At 38.6% G+C, this 24,220-nt stretch overlaps 3 protein-coding genes across 6 annotated transcripts; 2 read left to right on the top strand and 1 right to left on the bottom strand.

The window, feature by feature from the left end:
• Positions 1-671: 671 nt before the first annotated feature.
• On the bottom strand, positions 672-11,622 carry CUTC (cutC copper transporter). 4 transcript variants are annotated; one of them, XM_070945474.1, is made up of 9 exons: positions 11,565-11,622; positions 9,117-9,188; positions 8,592-8,651; positions 7,808-8,017; positions 6,311-6,346; positions 5,152-5,285; positions 4,952-4,979; positions 3,932-4,037; positions 672-1,077 (listed from the first exon to the last, which is right to left on the bottom strand). In XM_070945474.1, the coding sequence occupies exons 1-9, from the start codon at positions 11,602-11,604 to the stop codon at positions 966-968; spliced, it is 798 nt and encodes a 265-aa protein (XP_070801575.1). In that variant the 5' UTR covers positions 11,605-11,622; the 3' UTR covers positions 672-965. The 4 variants fall into 4 exon arrangements, with proteins under 4 accessions (XP_070801575.1, XP_070801574.1, XP_070801577.1 ...); XM_070945473.1 differs by lacking the exon at positions 11,565-11,622 and adding an exon at positions 11,422-11,519; XM_070945476.1 differs by lacking the exon at positions 11,565-11,622 and adding an exon at positions 10,942-10,985.
• A 10-nt stretch (positions 11,623-11,632) lies between these two features.
• Positions 11,633-19,189, top strand: COX15 (cytochrome c oxidase assembly homolog COX15). The gene is made up of 9 exons (XM_070945472.1): positions 11,633-11,775; positions 14,092-14,279; positions 14,853-14,975; positions 15,196-15,382; positions 16,198-16,365; positions 16,593-16,674; positions 16,952-17,106; positions 17,687-17,800; positions 18,530-19,189. The coding sequence occupies exons 1-9, from the start codon at positions 11,701-11,703 to the stop codon at positions 18,659-18,661; spliced, it is 1,224 nt and encodes a 407-aa protein (XP_070801573.1). The 5' UTR covers positions 11,633-11,700; the 3' UTR covers positions 18,662-19,189.
• Positions 19,190-21,268: 2,079 nt separating this feature from the next.
• Positions 21,269-22,873, top strand: LOC139318255 (V-type proton ATPase subunit e 2-like). Its single transcript, XM_070945623.1, has 3 exons — positions 21,269-21,372; positions 22,038-22,085; positions 22,780-22,873. The coding sequence occupies exons 1-3, from the start codon at positions 21,269-21,271 to the stop codon at positions 22,871-22,873; spliced, it is 246 nt and encodes an 81-aa protein (XP_070801724.1).
• Positions 22,874-24,220: the final 1,347 nt, after the last annotated feature.

The raw sequence follows: 24,220 nt of genomic DNA on the forward strand, positions 1-24,220 counted from the left end.
CTTTATGAATGCCTCACTCTGTGACAGCAATCCCAATCCCAATTACCACCCTAACACAGGGACTACAGCTATTGGAAGGTTTATCCTGGTAACTTAACAATTCAAGGAAAAATAGAAGGAAACTTTGCAAAAAAAAAAGTTTGCACTCTTCCCAGAGTCATGTTTGAATAGCATTACTAACTCCTATTAATTTCTTCATCATTTGTGACAGATGAAATCAATGTGCCTAAGTTTGGATATGGCAAAGCTTGCACTGCTAACTCTTGCTTACTGATCCTTTGTTATACTTCCCAAAGGATGGTACCCCTACCAACTTTTTTTTTCTTGTCTTATGTGAAAGGATCCAATTTGTGGAAACATCTAAGCCCTTTAAATTGTCACAACCTGGAATCAGTTACAAGGTATTGCACCATTTTCCCATGCTGTTCTTGCTTTTTTAGCCACCCATTATATAAATGAAAAGAATTACCTCTCACTAAATTCCATTTCATCCTGCTAATGCTAAATTCCATTTTAGTCCTGCATTCCACAGAAACAGAGGCCTGAATTTTCATCCAAGTGAACTAAGAAGGGAAGCATAATATACTCACCTCTCTTGCCTGCCTGGAATAAATACCAAAGTCCCTACCCAAGCTGGACAAAACACATGGCATGAAGAAGGGCTACAGGGATGAAAATCAGCTTCATCATTTATTTGAAAAGTAAAAGTCTAAACGAGTTTCACCCAGTGATGAATGCCTCTTTAGCTAGTTTCACGTCTCGCTAGAGTTTGCTCCTCATAGACAAATGATGTCACACTATTTAGTGAAAAGACTGCTTGAACGAAGACTAGGGAGTGGGAAGAGGAGAAAAACACACATCAGCATCTTCATTAGACTGATCCAAATACTACTGAAATGTCTACACTTAAGGAACAGGGAAGTCAGGGGATAGTAGGTCTTCCTGTCCCGTATCCTCTTCTTTTTCTACAGGACGTTCTTTGCAATGGCATTCAGGGTCCTCACTTTAGTCACATCTGCCACCATGCTAGAATGCTCAGGTGTAGAGAGGGAGGTTCCCATCTTAACACTGGAGTTTCTAAAAGAAAAGGAACAAGTCTTTAAATATTATCTAAAAAGTAATCCTCGGGATACAATCAATTAACAGCTGTTCAAAGTTATAACATCCCCTCCAAAGCTACATATGACCCCCTTTTGCCCTTACAACTGACCATAGGTTATGTATTATCAGGGGTGAAATGCTCCCGGTTCGGACCGGCTGGGGCGAGTCGGTAGCGATGGCAACGGGCAGTTCAGAGAACCGGTAGCAAAAATCCCTTCCCCCACAGCCTCCAGCTTGCTTACCTTCGCTCTTCGCTGGTTGCAACACCTGCCTTGCTTCGCTTCCTGTAATCCCTGCAATCCATTGCATCAGCAAGCAACTGAATCTCCCTGCCTGCAATCAAGCTCATCGGTGAGCAGCTCTATCTAGCGGCCTGCTTGCCTGTAAGTTTTTTTCCCCTTTGGGAGCTTTAAAAAAAATAGCTAATTGGGGTTTTTTTTAGTTGTTCTTTTTTTAGACCTAGCCATTTAAAGTTTAGGAAGTTTTAAATTTAGCTGCTTTTATATAAAAATAAAAATAAAATAAAATAAAATATTTGTGCAGCTTTCTGCGATATTGTGTGTTTCTGTAGTGTTTCACTCTAACTACACACACACACAAAATCTCACAAAGCTGTATGTGGAATTTTGTCTGTATAAAGTGTGAACGTTGGTTTTTTGGGCTTTTTGTGGCTATGTGAGGTTCCTGCTTGTTGCAGGGGCCATTTTGGGTGTAACACAGCTGCTTTTACATTGTGGGTGAGCCAGTTGTGTTGTGTTGTGTTGTGTTGTGTGTGTGTGTAAAGTGTGAAAGTTGGTTTTTTGGGCTTTTTGTGGCTGTGTGAGGTTCCTGCTTGTTGCAGGGGCCATTTTGGGTCTAGCACAACTGCTTTTACATTGTGGGTGAGCCAGTTGTGTTGTGTTGTGTTGTGTATGTGTAAAGTGTGAAAGTTAGTTTTTTGGGCTTTTTGTGGTTGTGTGAGGTTCCTGCTTGTTGCAGGGGCCATTTTGGGTCTAGCACAACTGCTTTTACATTGTGGGTGAGCCAGTTGTGTTGTGTTGTGTTGTTTGTGCATAAAGTGTGAATGTTGGTTTTTTGGGCTTTTTGTGGCTGTGTGAGGTTCCTGCTAGTTGCAGGGGCCATTTTGGGTGTAGCACAGCTGCTTTTACATTGTGGGTGAGCCAGTTGTGTTGTGTTGTGTTGTGTTGTGTTGTGTTGTGTTGTGTTGTGTTGTGTGTGTGTAAAGTGTGAAAGTTGGTTTTTTGGGCTTTTTGTGGCTGTGTGAGGTTCCTGCTTGTTGCAGGGGCTGTTTTGGGTCTAGCACAACTGCTTTTACATTGTGGGTGAGCCAGTTGTGTTGTGTTGTGTTGTTCGTGCATAAAGTGTGAATGTTGGTTTTTTGGGCTTTTTGTGGCTGTGTGAGGTTCCTGCTTGTTGCAGGGGCCATTTTGGGTGTAGCACAGCTGCTTTTACATTGTGGGTGAGCCAGTTGTGTTGTGTTGTGTTGTGTGTGTGTAAAGTGTGAAAGTTGGTTTTTTGGGCTTTTTGTGGCTGTGTGCTGTTCCTGCTTGTTGCAGGGGCCATTTTGGGTCTAGCACAGCTGCTTTTTACATTGTGGATGAGCCAGTTGTGTTGTGTTGTGTTGTGTTGTGTGTGTGTTAAGTGTGAACCTTGGTTTTTTGGGCTTTTTGTGGCTGTGTGAGGTTCCTGCTTGTTGCAGGGGCCATTTTGGGTCTAGCACAGCTGCTTTTACATTGTGGGTGAGCCAGTTGTGTTGTGTTGTGTTGTGTGTGTGTAAAGTGTGAATGTTGGTTTTTTGGGCTTTTTGTGGCTGTGTGAGGTTCCTGCTAGTTGCAGGGGCCATTTTGGGTCTAGCACAGCTGCTTTTACATTGTGGGTAAGCCTGTTGTGTTGTGTTGTGTTGTGTTGTGTTGTGTTGTGTTGTGTGTGTGTAAAGTGTGAACGTTGGGTTTTTGTGCTTTTTGTGGCTGTGTGAGGTTCCTGCTTGTTGCAGGGGCCATTTTGGGTGTAGCACAGCTGATTTTACATTGTGGGTGAGCCTGTTGTGTTGTGTGTGTGTAAAGTGTGAAAGTTGGTTGAGTTGTGTTTTGTAGGTTAAAAAAGGGCAAAGAAGTGACATCGACTTGGCCCCGTCCACCTGACCACCAAGCCACGCCCACCCAGTCACCTGACCACCAAGCCACGCCCACTAATTAAGCCACGCCCACAGAACCGGTAGCGAAACTGTTTAGATTTCATTCCTGTGTATTATCTGTAATTCAGTACCAATTTAATATAAGCATCCCCCCCACTGGGACCCTGCAGCATCTGGACCTGTTCTCCACTTGGGGGCAGAACAAAATGGCAGCTGCAGGACAAACCACTCTGGCTACTGTAACAATCCCTGCGATGCCCTGTGCTCCACTTAACGACCTGCATGTTCATTTAACACCTGCACTGGGGGGAACAGGTTTGAGGTTTAATTAAGTGAGATTCTTCACTTAACAGCAATCACAATATAGGCCATAATGGGCAGATCTTCATTAGGGTCGTATCTCAAGGACCACCTGAACCCAGAAAAAAAATCAGGAAAAGAACAACTTCAAACCTATTCTTATTTGGTCAATGCACAGCATTTATCAGAACACCCCCCTGTTGTCACTTTACTGAAATACCAAAATGCCAATGGCTGCTTCAGTAGCCTGACAGCTTCCTTGTTACAGCTAAGAAGTTAGGAACTAGATATGAATCTTATTGCAATGCATCCAGTGCTTTTATTCAGTTTACAAACTGTAAAGTTACATTAAGTAATACAAACAAGATTAAGGCAAGGAAGAACTTGTCCTATTACCTGAATTTCATGCCTGAGTTTTTGGCTGAGCGAGCCGAGCAGTGAAACTCAGAAGCACCAGAACCTTCTAAAATTCTTTGTAGGTTTCTCTCTGTTATGCCTCCCCCTGTTGGAGATAATCCACCTCTGAGTCACAAATGAGAAGTTAAGCGTAAGTGTTCACAAAACAAAGCCAATTTTCTCTAGATATTAGAGGGAATCTCTGCTCTGAATCTGGGATTATTTCTCAAAAACACTTTAGCTTTTAATGTCAACTGTTAGCAAACTTGCATCTCTTCAGCAAGTAAATCTGCTAGATAGTATTCCTCTTCAAGGACCAATCGCTGTTGTTTTTCCTTGATAGTATAGATCAGGTGTCAGCAACCTGCGGCTCCAGAGCCGTATGCGGCTCTTTGGGCCCTCTGCTGTGGCTCCCTGTCGGGTGATCCCACCACTGGCTGGCTCCCCCCCTTGCCCTCCCCTCCCAGTCACTCTTCGCCTGGCCTGAGAAGGTAAGGGCGATGGCAGGTGATGGAGAAGCGGCCAGGGCAGAGACAGAGATACAGAGAGAGGGGGAGAGAGAGAGACATAGAGAGATACAGAGAGAGGGGGGGAGAGAGAGACATAGAGAGATACAGAGAGAGGGGGGGAGAGAGAGATGTCAAAAGGGGTTTGTGTTCCCGGTGTTTTTTAACAACTGGTTCTCTGCCCTAATGACCAGCTGGTTAGGCGTGGCTGGGGGGGGTCGGGGTCATGTGACTGGTGGAAGTAAGTGACATCGAGTTGACCACACCCACCCAGGTTTTGTGGCTCCTGGTGTTTTCTTTTCTGTGGGAAATAGGTCCAAATGGCTCTTTGAGTGTTTAAGGTTGCAGACCCCTAGTATCGATAGAGTAGAATAGTAATACTAATGCTAGCAAAGTTTAGAGAGGGGATAGAAATGAAGTCCAGTAAACTCTCATCCAAAAACTAACATAGTCCTTATCAATACATTCTTGAACTTTACCCTATATCAGCTAATGGCACTCATAACAAACTTACCTGGTACAATAATAATCCTGCCCTTTGCCTATAAAGAAAAAAAAAGGATTAGTAACCTTACTTGTAACAAAAAATATAACTCACATAGAATCTTCAGATATCAGATTGACAGCTAGCTGACATTTTCTCTATTCTGAATTGTCAGGGAAAAAAGGATAAATTATCAGCAGAATTACAAAATGGGAGAAATGGAAGCTCACCTGTTCTGTCAGTCGCTTAATCAAGGGCAGCCCCTCCAGGGCAGAGCTGTCACAACCACTAGTTAGCACCCGTTCAAAACCTATGGATATCAGTGTTTCCATGGCTGTTACAGGATCACACACCATGTCAAAAGCTGCAGGGGAATTAAAACTCTCCTGGTTAAGACTAAATACAATTGATAAAATGTTATTTTAGGTAAGTTTTTAATTTCAAATAGTGTCAATCTTAGTTCTAGAATAAGAAATACAAGATTAGCAAATAACAGTTAACACATATACTGGGAAAGGGGAAAACATAAGAGTAAAATATAATATTTTATAAAATTCAAAAGACAGAGGTGGGCCTGCTCTCCTGAATTTTATTACTATGTTAGCTGTTTGTCATGGATTATCAAATGGATAACATTCCTGAGCAGCATGACATCAATATAAGACAATGACATTTAAGAGATGATACACAACTCTGCCCATAATTGCAAAAATAAATATATAACTAATGTACAGAGTTTTGTGATGGTTTCCAATTATTTCCTAGAAAGTCTGGTTTTATATAGTCAATTATTTAAGCATTGAAATAATTAATTTTAAATTTTATAACAAACGTAACCTTTCTGGTTTTTTATTGATATTTTATTTTTTATTTTTATTTTAAATACTCATTTATTTTATTCCTTAAATGTTTTGATTTTTTTAACGTTCAAAAGAAAAAAAGCTGCATTGGAACAAATCAGTCTGTAGGAAAAATATCTACTAATAAGAAAAGTCTAACCATTCATGCCAGGGGTGGGTTCTACTACTACCGGTTTGCAATGGGGCCGCACATGCGTGCTTGCTTTGCTCGCGCGCGCGCTCTTCTGCACATGCTCAGAAGCATTTAGATGATGTCGGGATTGGTGGGCAGAGCCTCCCGCCGGTTTTACTACCGGTTCTATAGAACTGGTACAAACTGGGGGCAACCCACCACTGATTCATGCAATATAAATATTTTTGTAATAAATAAAAAGCAGGATATTAATCATGAGTCTGGATCTCCAAGTAAGGCTGAATTCCCTAGGCGGAAGCAGTGACACCTCAGACCACATTCTCACAAAGCCAACTGATATGTCACAGTGTCTGGGCCTGCATTTTTCCAATTCCCTTTTTAAGCTATAAAACTCACCTCTGTGGAAAGTGACTGGCAAAGGGCGAGCAGCAGCTGCAAAGGAAAGACCTCTAATCAGTAACATTCTCATGCTGAGGTGAAAACATATATTTTTCTTACAAAAGACTTTTCATAAAAAGGCAGCTTGTATAATAGTTCAGCCATCTTGCTACCTTGAGACTATTTCTACAATCTGTATCAGCTTCTAATCTTGTCTACCAAGATATCTTTTCAAAGTTTGTTCTACCTTTTGTATATGAAATCCCTTACAACAATTATGTTCATGTACCTACTGAAAAGCAATCTTAGAATCAAAGAATCTAAGATAGAATCATAGAATCTTTGAGTGAGAGGGGCAATCTCTAAATTTGATATATAAATTAAATAAATAAATATTTCTATTCTTCTCCATAGACTACATGTCAATAAATCATTCACAGAATTAAATGAATATTTGTTTTAATGCTTTAAGTGTCTTTGGAACCAAATACCTGAAGGACTGTCTCTTACGGTAGATACACTAATTTTTTTAACACAAAGAAAAGGCCTTTTCTTTGTATCAATCCAATTTTGTGACATTCTCCCTAAAGAATTGCTAGATTATTTTACTATTTTTACTGTATGACTATATTTTCATTTCAAATATTTTACTAGTTTATCAAATATAAAATAACAGGAGTATCAAGAAAAATGAAAATAAGGGGGAAGGGGGAAGAAAGAAAAGTGTAGAATAAGGGGGAAAAGAAAAAAAAACCATTGACTTCTGATTCTTTTTGGTGCAGTAGAAAAACCTCAACTTTTTACTTTTATATAATAATATATACTTGCTGTATGACTATATCTTTAGTGTCGGATCAAAATAATTTTATTTGTCCATACATTGTAACTAACTGCCTTGCCTTTGCTACATTGTTCATACGCTTTCAGTTTTACAGCTAAAATTATATTTACTTTTATTTGCACTATATGGTGTACTATATGGAGTACCATATGGAGTATATCTGTCACTTTGAACTTTCTTTCTCTATAAATTTGTAGAACCCATTCTGATGCAGAACTGTCTAGAAATTATAAACATAAAATTAAATGAAAAGGCTTCATTAAAGATGCTGAAAGCTGCTAGCTGAAAAGTCTTTAAGGGTTATGAGTGATTGGAAAATATATACTATTTCTTTTTCTCTGAAAACATGAGCTCTTGGATTAAAAAAAACAAAAAACACAACTATATGATTCATCTTATATGAGAAAGAACTAAAAAATTGGCCAATTCTAATAATAACGCACAATACCCCTAGATGAACGGGAAGCAGTTACTGTAACTTTCCTATACTCATACTTCAACGATACATCCATCTCAATTCAGAAGAATGAGCCTGCTTCTCCCAAGCAATAAGGTACAGGGGTCGTAACACCTACCTATAAAACACTATTGGGGGGTTTTCTATCTGAGATTTGGATTTACTAAAGTTATGTTCACAGAAATCAAATAAATCTTAAGGAAAACAAGACTCTAACCAAGCAGTTCTGTGCAGAGTTCTGTGTCTACATAGCCATCCTCAGTTAAAGCTCCAAATACCAGCCCATCTGCTCCATACTGCTTGGCAAATTGGATGTCAGCTTTCATCACCTCTGTTTCCCGATCAGAGTAGAGGAAATCCCCACCACGGGGGCGGATCATTACAAATATGGGGATTCTTGTGCATTGCTTCACTACTTGCAAAATACCTATAAGTAATAAAAGAGATAAGACACATCAGTTAAAAGCTGAGATAGCACATGAATATGACATGACAGTAAACTACACTATAACAAAAGATAATGATACCAACGCAAAAAAACTAGCTCCTCAATTCTGCTTCCTGTAGCAATAATCCAAAAGAAAAAAAAAGTTCTTACCTTTTCCTGAAGAGGTTGGGAAGTAAAAGGGATGTTGAAGAAGTGCATATGAACAAAAATGAAAAGGTCTTAACCTGCTTCTAAAAAGGAAAACATGGCTAATGCCATAACATTCTGGTTTCAATTAGAAAAATAATTATCTTCCTTTTTATCTGAGAGTTGGAATGCTGTAGATCACGGGTGTCAAACTCGCAGCGTCACTTTTCTGTCATGTGATGTTTTGCGACGTTTTTCCCATTTGCAGAGCTGGGGTGCACATGGCCTACGTGTGACACATCTGGCCCATGGGCAGCCAGTTTGACACCCCTACTGTAGACCAAGAACTAGCTTACAACATTTTATAGCACTATTCAGTTCTCATTACTGTAAAGGCTGAGAGGCTAGATTCAGCTTGTCAACTCACCAATACTTGGTGTAGTTCCACCCTCCATCAGATTGGCACATAATTCAAGGCGACCAGCACCTGCAAAGATACAGATACCGGTATACTATTTGAAAGCAGATGTTAGAAACAATATTTTTTTTGCTGTAACAGAAATGTTTCTGGGCATTCCTGAAAGTTCATTTACAAGGAAAGAGCTTATTTAATGTCCTCATTTGGACTTCTAAGTAGTAATAAATATGAAAAAGTGAATATGCATTCCACATGATTTGCTGAGGGACTGATTAAAGTAAAACAACACAAACTCTCTAAAACAGCTGTATATGAATTATCTATTCATATAAATTTGCACCTTGCCTGTGTCAGAGCACATCCAAAAGAATTGGATATTAAAAGGAATACATAGGTTTATACTTTGTAACATTACACATCTTGCTTTTCCCTCCAAAATAATTTCTAAAATGGCTTCATAACGCTTTTTGCAATAGCCTATGTCCCCCAGAAGTAGGTCTCCCAGTATCTTCAACTTCTATTTTATGGAATTACCTCCTCTTTCAGCGTTAATGGCAGATTCCACTGAATCAACACATACTTCCATGAGAAAGCCATTGGCCATTCCTTGAAGAGAAACACAAAGCAGAAGTTATGGGGCAACTGGACTCTGCCCTTGAGAAAAGGATAAGACTATTTATGAAAAAGGTGAAAATATATCTCAAACTGTAGCTCTCACTCAGTTTCTTCTGCATGATTAACCCAAATATATCTGAACTCAAAACTCAGAAGGTTCCTAGATTTCCATTTACTAGTTAAATTCTGTCTATGCTACTATAAAAAACACTCTCTGAAAAACATAGCTAGGAATTATTAGTGAAAAGCTAAAACTTTAACAGAAGACTTGATATTACCACCTCCATATTACTTTTGAAAGTAATGAATGAATATAAACTTCTGAAGACAATATATTAGCACATTTATGCATTACATACAATAATTAAGGTAATTAAATAAAGGTAATGCCAAAGATTTTCCTAAAGCACAAAAAAAGAAAATTAAGATGAGAGCATAAAGGGAGAGGCAACAGCAATAATAATTTTATTTATTAAAGATCCAATTTTTTCTCCATGTAAAAAGATTCTACTATAGTACAATGAGCAAAAACTGACTTTGCTTTTTGGTATTTTTGGTATTTTGGCTGTTAAATAGGAATTACAAAGTTGAGGAAAGATCTGGCATCCACAAAAGTGATGAATATAGCATCCTAGGCGAATGCAGAAAAAATTTAGGCACATAAAGACTGACCTGTGATTGCTAATAAGTAACACAATTGTCTATGATCAACTTTTTGACTATAAGACAAAATACTATTTATTATTTATTTATTTGATTTATATGCCGCCCTTCTCCGGAGACTCAGGGCGGCTTACAATGCGCTAAGCAATAGCCTTCATACTTTTGTATATTTATACAAAGTCAGCTTATTGCCCCCACAACTGGGTCCTCAATTTACCTACCTTAGAAAGGATGGAAGGCTGAGTCAACCTTGAGCCTTGGTGAGATTCGAACCTGCAGTAATTGCAGGCAGTTGGTTAATAACAGGGTGCTTTAGACCACTGTACTATCAAATACTCACATGAGTTTGGCAACTCTAACTACTCTAACTTCTTGTGTAGATTATTACCACATGTTTAGTCCAAAGCAAATCTTTCAACCTATAAAGTATTCAATAACTTAGTGAAACATACTTATGCTTATTTTACAACAGTTCTTATACTTAGAATACTAGAATCCCATGTTCATCTGAAATAGTGCCAGTTAATTGCACTGTTGGCATTGTATTAATGGTTTATATTATTTTACATAAGTGTTATGCATGCTTTACATTATGAAAAAACAAAAATAACTTAGGAGCTATATGGGCAAACACTTAGCCTGAACTAAATATAACTTTATAAAGCTTATAAGGTATATAAATATAACCTTATTGTAACTGTATCATTTTAACAGAAGGGAAAACTGGAGACCAATTTATTTATTCATCAGAAAAATAGTGAAAGTCTTTACTTTACTGTATGTTTTCTCACTGAAAGTAGCAGATTTGGGAGGATGGTTTTTAGTAGATCTTCCATGATGAGGGAAGAAACGGCTAACTCCCATCACTTTACAGCACATGTGCTGATGCCAATTTGTGTGTGTCAATACACACCCACTTCCAAGATCTAAAAAGTTTGCCAGGAAGAGTCACCCTAATAATCTCTTCTCTGTTTTGCTCTTCCACATCTGAGGATCGTTTCAAACGGATTAATATTAGAAGTGCAATCCTACACATGTAAATCCCAAGCCCAGCAGAACTTGCTCAGAGTTGCGTGCGTACCTGGGATCAAAAACCCACTGAATTCAGTGTGTGAACTTAGGCCAGAGGTCTTCAAACTTGGCAGCTTTAAGACTTGTGGACTTCAACTCCCAGAATTCTCCAGCCAGCTATGCTGGCTGGAGAATTCTGGGAGTTGAAGTCCACAAGTCTTAAAGCTGCCAAGTTTGAGGACCCCTGTCTTAAGCAGACACACAAAGGAGTATTCTAATAAAAAACCCATCAGCCCCCTTATCTGCGGCGCCTTTCCCCGTTTAGTTTTCTGGAGCGGATGCAGCTAAGAGCAGCGAGCCAAACCCAAGCAGAAGTGGGGCCCCAGCGAAACCTCCCCACTGCTTGATTTGCTTCTTTCGAAGCTATTCTGAACCTATTAAAGGTGGGGTGGGTGCGCGCGGACTTAAGGGTATTGCGTTCAAACTCCGCCTTCCCAAGCCTCATGATCCCTTCCGGCTCCCGTTCTTAATTTCGCCTCCACCCACTCACCCTCGCACCCTCCCACCGGGCCTCGTTTCCGGTCCCATTTCCTCATTCTACGTCAGTCACGGGGGGGGGAGCTCCGCCGGAGGTGGCTTTAAGGTTGACGGGACTGCTGGGAAAGGGAGAAGGCCACGCCCCCCAGCTCTCACCTTTCTTGACCTTGAACGCGGGAAGCGCCGTGCCAACCATCACGTGATCCCATGGAACTTGCCGCACTTCGTTTCCGGGGGAAGTCGTCTTACTTCCGGTTAGAGGAAAGCTGTTTCCGCGCGGTAACTTGGAGCGATGCTCTTACGGACGGTACTACTAGGAGGTCCTCGATTTTTGCTGGCATCCCGTCAAGGAAATTCTTCCGGCCAGGTACTGGTACAATAGAGTATGATTTCCTGATCTCTAAAGTTAGGGCTATCACATCTGGGCTGCAAACATTATTTAACAAAAATTAAATAATAAAGCGAATTTTATTATTTTATTCTGTCCTGCAATTTCATGGCCATACGGAGTCTTACACCCACGTACACACAAAACGTATAACGTACGAAGTGACTTGGGATCACGTTTCTATGATAATCAGGGTGACCTACCGTGTAATATATCATCCATGTAAGTATATCAAGCAAGTATTGCTTGCTGTCACAGTTCGTGTACTTCTGTTTCCCAGAAAAATAGTCTCAATTTACTCTTAACACATCCTTTAAAATGGAACCTGCACTTTCCACATTGCTGGGTTTTTAATGTAAAAAAAGAGAAAAGGGTTTATTTCAGCAAACCAAAACATGGAAATCCCCTTGTTTATTTAAAGCATTTATGTCATTGAAACATATGCCATAAATATGCATATGTGTGTGTGTGTGTGTGTGTGTGTGTGTGTATGCATATAAATATGCATATATAAATATGCATAATTATGCCATAAAGCATTGAAACCCGCTTATTAGATAGCAAAATTAAGATAAAATCTGGTCTTAATTTTTGGCCCCAAAAGAGTGCTACATGGATCTGAAATAGAATAGGAATGTGGTGGGGGGTGTTTACCAGTTTTTAACGTATTCTAATTCCTGGCTGAGATAAGAATAGGATGCTTAGAAAACTTGGTTAACATTAATATCTCCAAAATAAGATGGTTTTGCTGATCTTCCTTACAGTATAATGTAAAGGCTTGACCATCCAGTTAAGGGGCAGATAATGTAAAATGTTTGACTCATAACCATTCATTTAGCAACTGTTAAAAATTATATCAGCACTACAAGGAGAGAGTTATGGTTGATCCTCACACTTATTACTGTTGCAGCATCCCCACAGTCGCATGATAAAAATCTGTGTCCTTTGCCACCAACATGTATTTATGTTGCAACATCCTGATCATGATCACTATTTGCAACCTTCCCAGCTGGCTTCCAACAGTCAATGGGGGAAGCCAAATTCATTTAATGGCCATATGATTCACTTAACAACTGGATTCATTTAACAATCATGGCAAAAAGGTTGTAAAATTGGGTGCAACTCACTTAATATCCATCTTGCTTAGAAACAGAAATTCTGATCCCAGTTGTGGTTGTAAGTTGAGGACTACCTGTACTATATATGTAACTCACGATTGAATTGTTGGGTTTTGTTGTTCGCTGAATTTGCTTTTCTTCTTGCAGACATTTAATTACAAGGCAACCTTATCAGTGCCTCGTAACTAAGCATCTGCAAGAAGCAAGCTCAAAGGACAAGAATCCAGAATAAGCTGATAGAGATGGTAGTTCCTTACTATCGGCTTCTATTGGCTTCTTTTCTCTTTGAGGTACTTATGAATGTGGTCATCTCCAGAGGGAAAAATTGATGATACACATGCCCTGGTTTGCGTACATGATCAGATATTAGGATACAATGATATACGTTTTACAGTTCATGATGACATTATTGTACATGTGTTGCTATTTGCCATCATTGTTTGCTGTGGATGTTACTGTTTCTGAGAACAGTAACATCCACAGCAAACTCTCTTCTACAATAAAAATATAAAAAGTTGTACTAAGCTTTGTGGTCAAATCAGTTGACATTCTAATGTATCATTTTCTATTAGAACTCTTGTGAATGTGTTTTTTCTTGTGCTTTTTAAAAGCACAATCGCTTCTCCTTTAAGTACATCTTAAGTCAGTATTTCTCAACCTTGGCAACGAAGATGTGTGGACTTCCACTTCCAGAATTCTCCAGCCAGCATTCCCGGATGGGGAATTCTGTGAGTTGAAGTCCACACATCGTCACGCTGCCAAGGTTGAGAAACACTGACTTAAGTGATATATTGAAAGCCACTTTGGTATAGTGGTTAGGCTAGAAACTGGGAGACTGTGAGTTCCACTCCCACCATGGGCACAAAGTCATCTGGGTAACCTTGGGCAGGTCATTAATCTCTCAGCCCTAGGAAGGAAAAATGTTGCCAAGAAAACTGCAGGGAATCTATCCAGCCCATTTTCAAGAATCAGACATAACAGAAGAAAGAAAATGATATACCAAAAACATTTTTTTATTAAAAAGTGCACCTTTCCAATGGTTGTGGTTCCTTTTTTATTAACAGTTATCTCCTCAGTCCAGTCCAGTAGTAAAAATATTTAATACTGTACCGTACTAAGTATTTATATACTTACTGGAATAGTTAATTAGTGTCTTAATCACCTTCTTTGTCTTTAGCAATGTCTCAGGTGGTGGCAGCTCCTGCAGAAACGGACACAACACAGTGCAGTTTCAGAAGCAGCTTCACATTCCAGAGTGGCAGCACCACCTGTCCCCAATGTTGTGAAAGACCGAATAGTAGGACGTTGGCTCCTAATCTGCAGCGGTACTGTGGCTGGAGCTGTGGTACTTGGTGGCATAACCAGGTGAGGAAAGTTACTTTCTCATCCTCAGCTCCCCCATCTTTTTCTCACATTATATGCATCATATTCAATGGAACTTTTTATATCCAAAAATATATTTTTGCAACTTCCTCATAGCTTTGCTGTGTACGCTAAGTGTTAGTGAATGTGTAAAAAAAATATGTTCCCTTTGAATGCTTGTGTCATTCTTTTTATGTCTTTGACTATTGAGGTAGGAGTTCTGTGTCTTAGTGTTTGAGCTGAACATGTCATTTAAAAGTGCAAACTAAATATATTACATTTTTATATGACTCTTTATATCAATCCTCCAGAGTGTTTAAGATAATCTTATTTCCTTTTCCCTTGGAAAATCTATGAGATATGTACATTATTTTTACTATATATGCATTTTTTTAAGTATTTTTTAATCACTAATAGGTTTGTGTGTAAATTCCCCTCACCTGCTTTGCCTCTGCATCGATTTCTAAATTGTCTTGTTATGTTCTGACTCTGCTTTTCTAGGTAGGCACTTCTATCATATTTTAATATGAAAGGACCTTCTCCCCTGATAAATAGTTTCTTTGTTCTCTTTCTAAGGTTGACAGAATCTGGGCTTTCAATGGTTGACTGGCACTTAGTGCGGGAGATGAAGCCTCCTCAAACGCAGGAGGACTGGGAGGCAGAATTCCTAAAGTATCAGCAATTTCCAGAGTTTAAAATGTACGTATGATTCATGTTTATGTTCCTTCAAACTAAAGTTCAGTTAGGAGGAATTCTATTATTTGCATGGCTCTCTCTACAACAGACAAGTGGGGTGGGAAAGGGGGACTTTGGCCACTTTTTTTGAGGGAATTTGAGTTGAAAATTAGAGAGAAATTATTAAACTTTGTTGCTGTTTTTTTCCTCTATTTTTGAAAAAAAAAAATCCCCAATGCAACAGCCTGAACCATGACATGACACTGACAGAGTTCAAATTCATCTGGTACATGGAGTACTCACATCGTATGTGGGGGCGACTGGTAGGGTTGGCTTACATCCTTCCAGCAGCCTACTTCTGGAGAAAGGGCTACTTGAGCCAGTCCTTGAAAGGTCATGTCCTTGCCCTGTGTGGGCTTGTCTGCTTTCAGGTACGAATGGCTATTGGAATTTAGGAATAAATGGTTGTGGGCATTCGTAAAATAACTGAGACATGCAATGAAAAATAGTAATATCTCAACATTCAAACGGCTGGTGCTGAGCTATATGTGAGTCAAAGCCTGTAATTTCTGATACCTTGCAGAAGCTTGAAGTAATTGTGCTAGAGATGATTAGGCAATGAAGGAAGGAAAGAAAGAATGAGGAAAGAAAATGTGTGGATCAGGCTGTGAACATGATCCTGTTGTTTATTTAAATTCAGTTCAAGGCTAACTCAGCAACAACCCACCAAACATTAGGGACTCCACAATCAATCTACCCCAAGGCTTGGGAGAGCAGCCAAGTTTTTGATAGTTTCTTGAAGATCCTTAAGTTAAAAACCACATGAGTCTTTGGTGGGAGGTCATTCCAGAGGGCAGGCCACAGAGAAAGTACATTTCCTGGATTACACATGATGACATTGTTTAATCAATGTGACCTAGAGCAGCGGTCACAAATTGTTTCGTCTTGGCAGCCCGGCCCGGTGCGAGTTTGTGTGTGTGTGTGTGTGTGTGTGTGTGTGTGTGTGTGTGTGTGTGAATGGCAGGTGCGTGCACAGCTCCATTGGTGCAAGTGATGTACCATCCACTTGCCCAAGCAGTGGTCCCTTGCACTCACATGTGAAGCTCCGCTCATGCGAGCGGAGAGTGCTTGCACACAAAGCTCTATTTGCATGAATCTCTGTTTTGAAATTGCATGTAATATATATGATATTAGCAGGAAAAGAAATAAATTTTGTTTCAGTATAATTATTTTGTTATTTTTGCAGGGTCTTTTGGGCTGGTATATGGTCAAAAGTGGATTAGAGGAAAAGCCAAATTCCTATGATATCCCTCGGGTCAGTCAATATCGTTTAACTGCACATCTGGGATCTGCTCTTGTTCTTTACTGCTACAGTTTATGGACTGGGCTATCCTTGTTGCTACCACAACATAAGGTATGTAAAATATCGGATTTGTATCTTGAATATTGGTTTGCTGCCATAGTCCTAGACAACATTTGCATTTGGAATAAGGAAGAGGCATGGCAGATATGTCCTATACAGGCTTAGACAGGAGGCAGAGATGGACAATGCAATCAGAAAATATGTTACTTTTGTAAGATCTTTTATGTAGAATATATGAAAGGTTTATAGCATTTACTGCTGTACTTGTGTTTTGGCAGCTACCTAAAATCCACCAACTATTACGCCTGCGAAAATTTGCTTATGGGACATCAGGACTCATCTTTCTCACTGCCCTCTCAGGTAAATGTCTCTGTTATTGGTGCCTTAAATTTGGAGGTGGGGAATAGGGGGAAATAAGAAAAATGCATCTATTGTAAGTCCTTGCTTCATCAGGTCCATGATAAAGTTTTCATTTTTCTGTGATGCAAAAGTTCTTAAATCCCTTCTCCTGAAGGACAGTATACAGAGCTAGGAAATGTTATATGGTGTAGGGATAAAAATTAACATCTTGAAAACTTTTAAATCTTATTGAAAAACTATCTTCAAGTGTGTCAGCCTCTGTTCTCTGAAACTGTAGGAGCATTTGTGGCTGGACTGGATGCTGGTCTTGTATATAATTCCTTTCCAAAGATGGGAGAACGCTGGATACCTGATGATCTCCTTGCTTTTTCCCCAATGGCAAAGAATATATTTGAGAATCCCACAACAGTGCAGTTTGATCACAGAATCCTGGTACGCAACATTGCCTTTATGCTATGAAGTAATAGGGTTTTTTTTATCTTAGTTAAAAAAAAATACACACAAAAAAACCTAAGGTTATGGGAATGAATTCTACCAGCTTTGATGGAGTGTTAGCTTTTACATATCTAAGATACTAATTTCAGTTCCTACCATCTATAATTTTAAAAATTGCTCCAGGTATGAAGGTCAGAATGATCATTTTTGTTAAAACAGTAAAAACGTTGGCTCAGTTCTGAAGCTTGCATGATCCATTAAAACAAGGGTATTGCAAATGTACTACAATAATCTTTGGACACCCACCCATTAAGAGGATTTGAATATAAAAATTATGAGGATAAGGCCACAATAGTAGAGCCTAGAGACTATAATCTGAATCTCAAGAATTGCTGTTGACCTAGTATAAGGTATAGGAGAAGGCAATGCTTGAAAATTGCTATGTATGTATCAGTATACCCACTGTTTGTCCTACCCATTTGCCTCCTGATGAAAGCAAGATGGCTTGCTTTGTAAAATGGAACTTTTATGGGGCTGTTGGAAGATGTTTTAATAGGTTTTTTCTTTCGTTCTTCAGGGTATTTCCTCAGTTGCAGCCATCACAATTCTCTATCTACTTTCCAGGAAGATCTCTCTCCCACGTAGAACTAGAATGGCATTTGCTTCCTTATTGACTGTAGCATATCTTCAGGTATTGATTTCTCATTAATGTACACATTTTAATGTACATATTTAAATTCCAGCTAGCAGAGAAATAATATTCAGAGAAATATGTCCTTCTAGATGTTTATGTACTTATTTAAACTAATTTATCTTGGATGATTGATTCAGGGATTTTAAACATAGTTAATAGTAACCATGACACCGTACAGACCAGTTTTTTTTCATATAGTTTTGAGCTAGAAACAGACAGACAGACTTGTCATATCATAATGGAAGAAATTGCCAGAAAAGGTGAAACTGTGTAAGCATTATTTCATGAAGCAAAGGGTGGATTACTATTACAGTTGTTCCTTTTTCTTGTTCTTGTAAGAGTGTAAAGAATGTAAGAGAGTGAGTAACCAAAGCTACTTACTTGTGGTACTTACTTATAGTTATATAGCTGCCTATATATAGCTGCCTATATATCAAACTTCGGGCGGCTCCCAACCAACAGTTAAAACAACATCAATAATAAAACAGCATAATAAATACATATATCCATTAAAAACCACAAACATTAAAATCCTGGCAGAAAGTTAAGCTGTCACATGCAATCCATCACTAACTCCTCTCATTATAAAGTTGTTTTGTATTACTGTTTATACAGTATACAAAGGTAAGATCAACAGATAGAAAGGTCTTCTGAACATTTGTAAAACATGCTATATATACACTCAGTTATACCTGATTCAGCACTGATATTTTTACTCCATTGCAGGTCACCCTGGGTATCAGCACATTACTTCTGTATGTCCCAACTCCTTTAGCAGCTACTCATCAATCAGGTTCTTTGATGTTGCTCAGTATGGCTGTGTGGCTAATTCATGAACTCAGAGGGATTCCTAAATAGGTCAAGCGTTGAATATTCAGAATTAACACCTATACAATATGAACCATGTGATCCTCTGCCTGAAGAATGAATTGAAGAAGAGGACTGTATAGATTGCTACCTTGGCTTCATTGATGTGGAGAACACTGCTTCAAAACAAGAATACAAACCATTATCTGTTTTGCTGGCCTTTTTCACTTTATAAAATTATTGAGATTATATCTGTGGAAAAAATGAAAGATTGTTTTGGCTATTCCTCATGTCCTGCTATACAGTTCATTGAAGATAAAACCACAAATAATTTCAGTGGTGTCTATCCTTAAATTCTGTATATGAAAGATGGCATGATGTAGAATAGGATTATGGAATGAGTGGCCTTGGAAATTTGGAAGTATTTGTATTATGTGAAGGATGGGAAAATGCAGTTTATATTCTAAATTATATGCAACTATGTGCTTTCATATTTCTTTTAGTGGAATCTAGTTCATTTTTAAATATTAACATATAGTGTATTATGAGTTCTAAATAAACATGATAAACATTTTTTTATCCACTGTTTTTTCATGTCCTTATGCAACCTATTATTAATATGTTAAAAGAGAAAGCCATATTATATTTTACGACTTGAAATAGTACAAGATTAATCATAAACTTTTTAAAAAATAGTAAACAATAAAACTTGGAATTACGTAGGTAGAACAATGACTTCCACAGTCAGAAAACAAAAGCAAAGTGATATATTCACCATCCAATTAATTTGGTTTGTCAAGAAGTCATCTCCACAATTGTTTGCTTTAATTCTTAAACATACTGGGTGCATGTTTCTTGTTTGACTTCCCTCTCTCAGGGCTCACAATAATATGCATTCAGAAAACATTTCTAATTCATACAGTGAGCAGAAGCTTAGCCAGGTCATCTACAAACATTAACAGCTTAGTTTTGTTAGTTATCATATACCTTGATTATTTTTATGTTAAAATGAAGTGTGAACTCAGCCATTGTGACCTGTAAATCCTGATTTATGTCTTAGTATAATATGTGAACTTGGTCATTATATCGCTATTCAATCAATTGCTTGATATGATGTGATTATAGTTAATTTGTCTGCCTTTTAAATGCCGTCTTATGCAAAACCTACAGTGGGTACTAGAAAAATATTTATATCCTGACTTTATTGTTTTCATAAATAATTTAAGGCAGTGAACATATCTAATAGTCCTTCCTCCTCCTATTTTCCCACAAGAACCCTTTGAGGGAGTTGGGCTGAGAGAGAACGATTGACCCAAAGTCATCCATCCAGTTTTCATGTGTTAAGCAGAACTTGCAGTCCCCTGGTTTCCTGGCCAAAATGGCTCTCAAAAAAATCCTCAAATATTTTCTTCCAGTCTGTGCTCCCTGGATACACCAAGTTCAAAAAGATACAGCCCACATTCAAATCCCTGTAATTATTAGGTAATTGTTAAATATCCCAGCTACAACAGGAACAGTAATCAGGAACAGGATGTTGAATATTTTATTATCTGCCCAGTTTTTTGCTTGCTCTGATCTATCATATGTTGAAGCCAAACTTTTTTTATTGTTGGAGAGAAGAGGGGGGAAAAGTGCTTTAACAAAAAAGTGAAAAAAATTCATAGTATATGTCATTATAACAATACATGACTAAAATTGTATATATACTTGTCCAATGATAATATTCATATATTATCTATAGACAATCCACTTGTAAGTGGAAAGTGCAATCAGGCCTTCAATCCATTGAGTAAATGGAGCTATACATTTATTTTTTCAGTGCTGCAATATTAGTCTTGTAGTTATAAGGGCACATTTATGTTGTCCAGTTATCACACTCCATGTACTAGGTATATAGTTCAAAAGAATATTATCCTCTGAAATTTTAGCTTTCGTTGCCCAGTCATATTTATATAATTGACTTTCTCTGAAAACTTTAACTTAGAAGTTAAAGATAACTTCTAATAGCAACTCCAAAAGTACGGTACTTGTAACCAATCCTTATTAAACTTTATCTGGGATTACTAAACTATATACATTTTGTTGTATAAGATCAAAGGAAATTAATTTTACTTAAATTTATGAATGGATCTTGTAATTATCAGGGCAGGACTTCGACTCATTATTTCAGAAATCCCCAAATAACACCAATTCCTTTCAAAATAGGTTCGTTCCTTAACCTTGCTGATATTTTACCACCAGCCAGCATTCACTCAAATACTGTAGAAACTAGATAGAATTCCCCTTTTGAGGAAGATGGGCGGAGGGAGGTGGGCGCTTTTAGAAATGTGAAAAATAAAATATTTCGGCTCATCGAGAAAGCTACTGAATGGGCACCCTGGGTCTTTCTATGCTGCAAGTCTCGAGGCTCGTTGGAGGCGATTTGGCAGAGGCCAAATGGACAGTATTGTATAACGTGCGCGGATCCCAAATTCCAAAAGAAGGATCAATGAAAGACCAGGGGCCAGCCAATCACCGCGACGCCTGCGGAGTTGGATCCGGAAGCAAGCCGGAGAGGTTGTCCAAGGGACCAATCAGTACGGGAATCGGAGAGAGGGGGCGGAGCCTTGGTTTTGCAGAAGTGGACAGCTCCTCTCGTCGATCCGAACCGGCCTCGCTATGACTGCGCACGGCTTAGCGTTGCCGATGGTCCTCTTCTCCATCTTCTGGGGGCTCGTGGGATTTGCGGGTCCGTGGCTGGTGCCGAAGGGGCCCAATCGCGGGTGAGGCTTCTTTCCGCCCTATCTCTTCCTCGCCTTCCCATTCACACCACCTCGATTCATTCTAAGCTATTGACGCCCCAGGATGGAGCGTCAATAGCTTAGGAAAATGTAGGAATAGGAAAATGTTCAAGACCTTGAAGCCGTTGATCTACCTCGGTGTTCCTCAACCTTTGAGGATTTGAACATTTCAACTTCCAAAATTCTCCAGCCAGCAAGTCCACACATTCGCAAGCTGCCAAGGTTGAGAAATACTGATCTAGCTGCTCACCCCACCCCACCCCTTGTGTGCCTTCTAGCCTGCTTCCCCCAGTGCCCTCTTCTGTTGAGACCCCTGAATCCCCAGCCAAGGGTAGGGCAAGAGACATAAGTGATGCGTCCGTTTTCAGAAACTGTGCTATCACAGATCAATGCTCTGTGTAGAATAGAGTGTATCATTTCACCAAAGGGAAGTGGGGGCAAGTGTTGATTTATGCTCTTGATTTTGCTATGGATAATCAACTACCAAAAGGCTTAGCTAGATCATCTGGTAGGATTCTGTTACATGATGTACATCCAAAAGAATAATAGCTTACAGTACAATTACTTTATGCCTAGGATGTAATTCTTGATTCTGTTATCCTGAAATTTCCTTATATGTTTCTCTAACTTTTTTCTTTTTTCTTTAGAGTGGTTATTACCATGCTGGTGACAACTGCTGTTTGTTGCTATCTTTTGTAAGTAAATCATGGGAATGAGATAGCTGGAGCTGTTTCTAAAAAAAAAAAAAAAGACATATGCTTTTCTAGCTGAGGATGATATAGTAATATAATCCCAATTCCTCCTTTCTGGAAAAAAAAAGTAATCTGAGATAAAAGAAGCTATACTTCATTCTTAGCATGCTGGTAGGATGATGTTATCTGCTGTGCCGCTGGAACAGTGCGAACTTTTATTTATTTTATTATATGCACATTTTGTTATTCACAGCATCTTTCAACATAATTTCACAAAGCATCTTTTCTCATATTTCTAATAAGCATAATTCAGCTCTATGGTACTTTGTAACATAATTCCTTTCACCCTCTTCCAAATAGCTTCCATATCTTCTTTCCTTATATTCTCTTTCCATTAATTCCACTGGGATATTATTCTATTTTCTAACACTTTTTCATGCAAAACATTTGAACTGTACCTTCATTTTATAAGTTCCTTTTGCTTCACTAGTTTCTTTCACTTGTCTATTATTTTCTTGATTTCCTCTTGACACTATTTACTAATCTGAATTACATTCAGATTCTCATCTCACCCTTGTATTCTTTACTAATTCTTATCTTTCATCATAAACAATTATACATATCATGCTTTTAAATTAATTTCTTTGCTCTTAGTTGTGATTCTCTCATACAGCAATATTATCTTTTTTTCTTGCAGCTGGCTTTTAGCAATTCTTTCTCAAGCCAATCCTCTCTTTGGCCCTCAGCTGAAGAATGATACCATCTGGTATGTGCTCTTTCAGTGGGAATGACACACCAATTTAATAGGTAGGTATCCACCTATTCATACTCATAAAAGCATAGAAATGACCAGCTTCTTGTGGGTTGTAACCAACTAACAACTGGAAAGAAAAAAGGATTGACTGCATTATTATTTGCAAGAAATCCCGAGTTTGACTCTACTTGTCCTGGACCTGCACTGGTATGATCAAAATTTATGAATCCAATAGGCAGTTATTCTTTTTGTCTGTGTAAGGCAGAGAAGGGAAGCAGTTTATAGTTCTAAGACAGGTTCTCTCTCTTTTGTGAAAGTTCACCAGTGATAATCTTTCTCTTTCAGGTTTCACCCCATGCCCTTTCCAGTTGAAAGTGTGATGAATCTTTTACAACCCATTTCCACTGTAGTGACCATCCCGCCTTCCAATTTTAACTGATACTTTGGCATATATCATGTTAAATGTTTTTATTAAGAACCCTACCTTCGTAATTGCAGTAAAGTAAGTAGTACAGTAAGTGGTTATACCCTTTAGATTAAATCACTGTTGATAAGAGCTTTGCAATATCCTTCTGAATAAGAGAAATAACTTTTCTCCATTTCAAATGACATGGTAAATTTGTAGGTTTCTCCACATCTTGATCTTTGCATACAAGGTTCTTCTGTCAGAGTATATTTGCTTAGACATTTCTAATTGTCCATGTTAACTACCAGTTGTAAATATGGTATAAAGTTGTATTGTGAAAATTAAAGTACTGTTTGTGATGTACTGTTGGTGGGGTCCTATTGGGTGAATTTCTCTACAATGAATCAGCAGATTTTACTTTTATCATTTTAAAGTAGTTTTACCAAAATCAAATTTTGGGTGGAGATTTTGTTGCCAAGCATGATTTCAGTCTAGCTACTCATGACTGAGAGCCAGTTTAGTCTGGTTAAGGCACTAAGCTAGAAGCCAGGACACTATGAATTTAACATTGCCTTACACATGAAAGCTAACTGGGTGACTTTGGGTGACTCACTCACTCTCCCTTGAACTCATTTTAGTTCAATTGTGGGGAAAATTGTTATTGTGAGGAAAATAGGAGAAAGGACTATTATGTCTTCATCACCTTGTTATTTATAATAATAAAGGCAGGATATAAATTAAATAAATAAGATTGAAGCAGGGATGGGTTCTACTTACCTTTACTACAGGTTTGCAACAGGACTACGCGCGCTTCTGTGCAGAAGCTTCTGCGCATGCGCAGATCACCCATGATGACGTCAGGGTGGAGCCTCCCTCCGGTTTTACTACCGGTTCTAAAGAACCGGACAGAACCGGGTGCAACCCAGCACTGGATTGAAGCCAATAAATGACTCTCCCTTTCAAAAGTAGAAATGGGAA

This window comes from Pituophis catenifer, unplaced genomic scaffold (genome assembly GCF_029215685.1).
Source record: "Pituophis catenifer annectens isolate HBS135680 unplaced genomic scaffold, rPitCat1.0.hap2 SCAF_6, whole genome shotgun sequence".
In the NCBI taxonomy this organism is placed as follows: Eukaryota; Metazoa; Chordata; class Lepidosauria; order Squamata; family Colubridae; genus Pituophis; species Pituophis catenifer.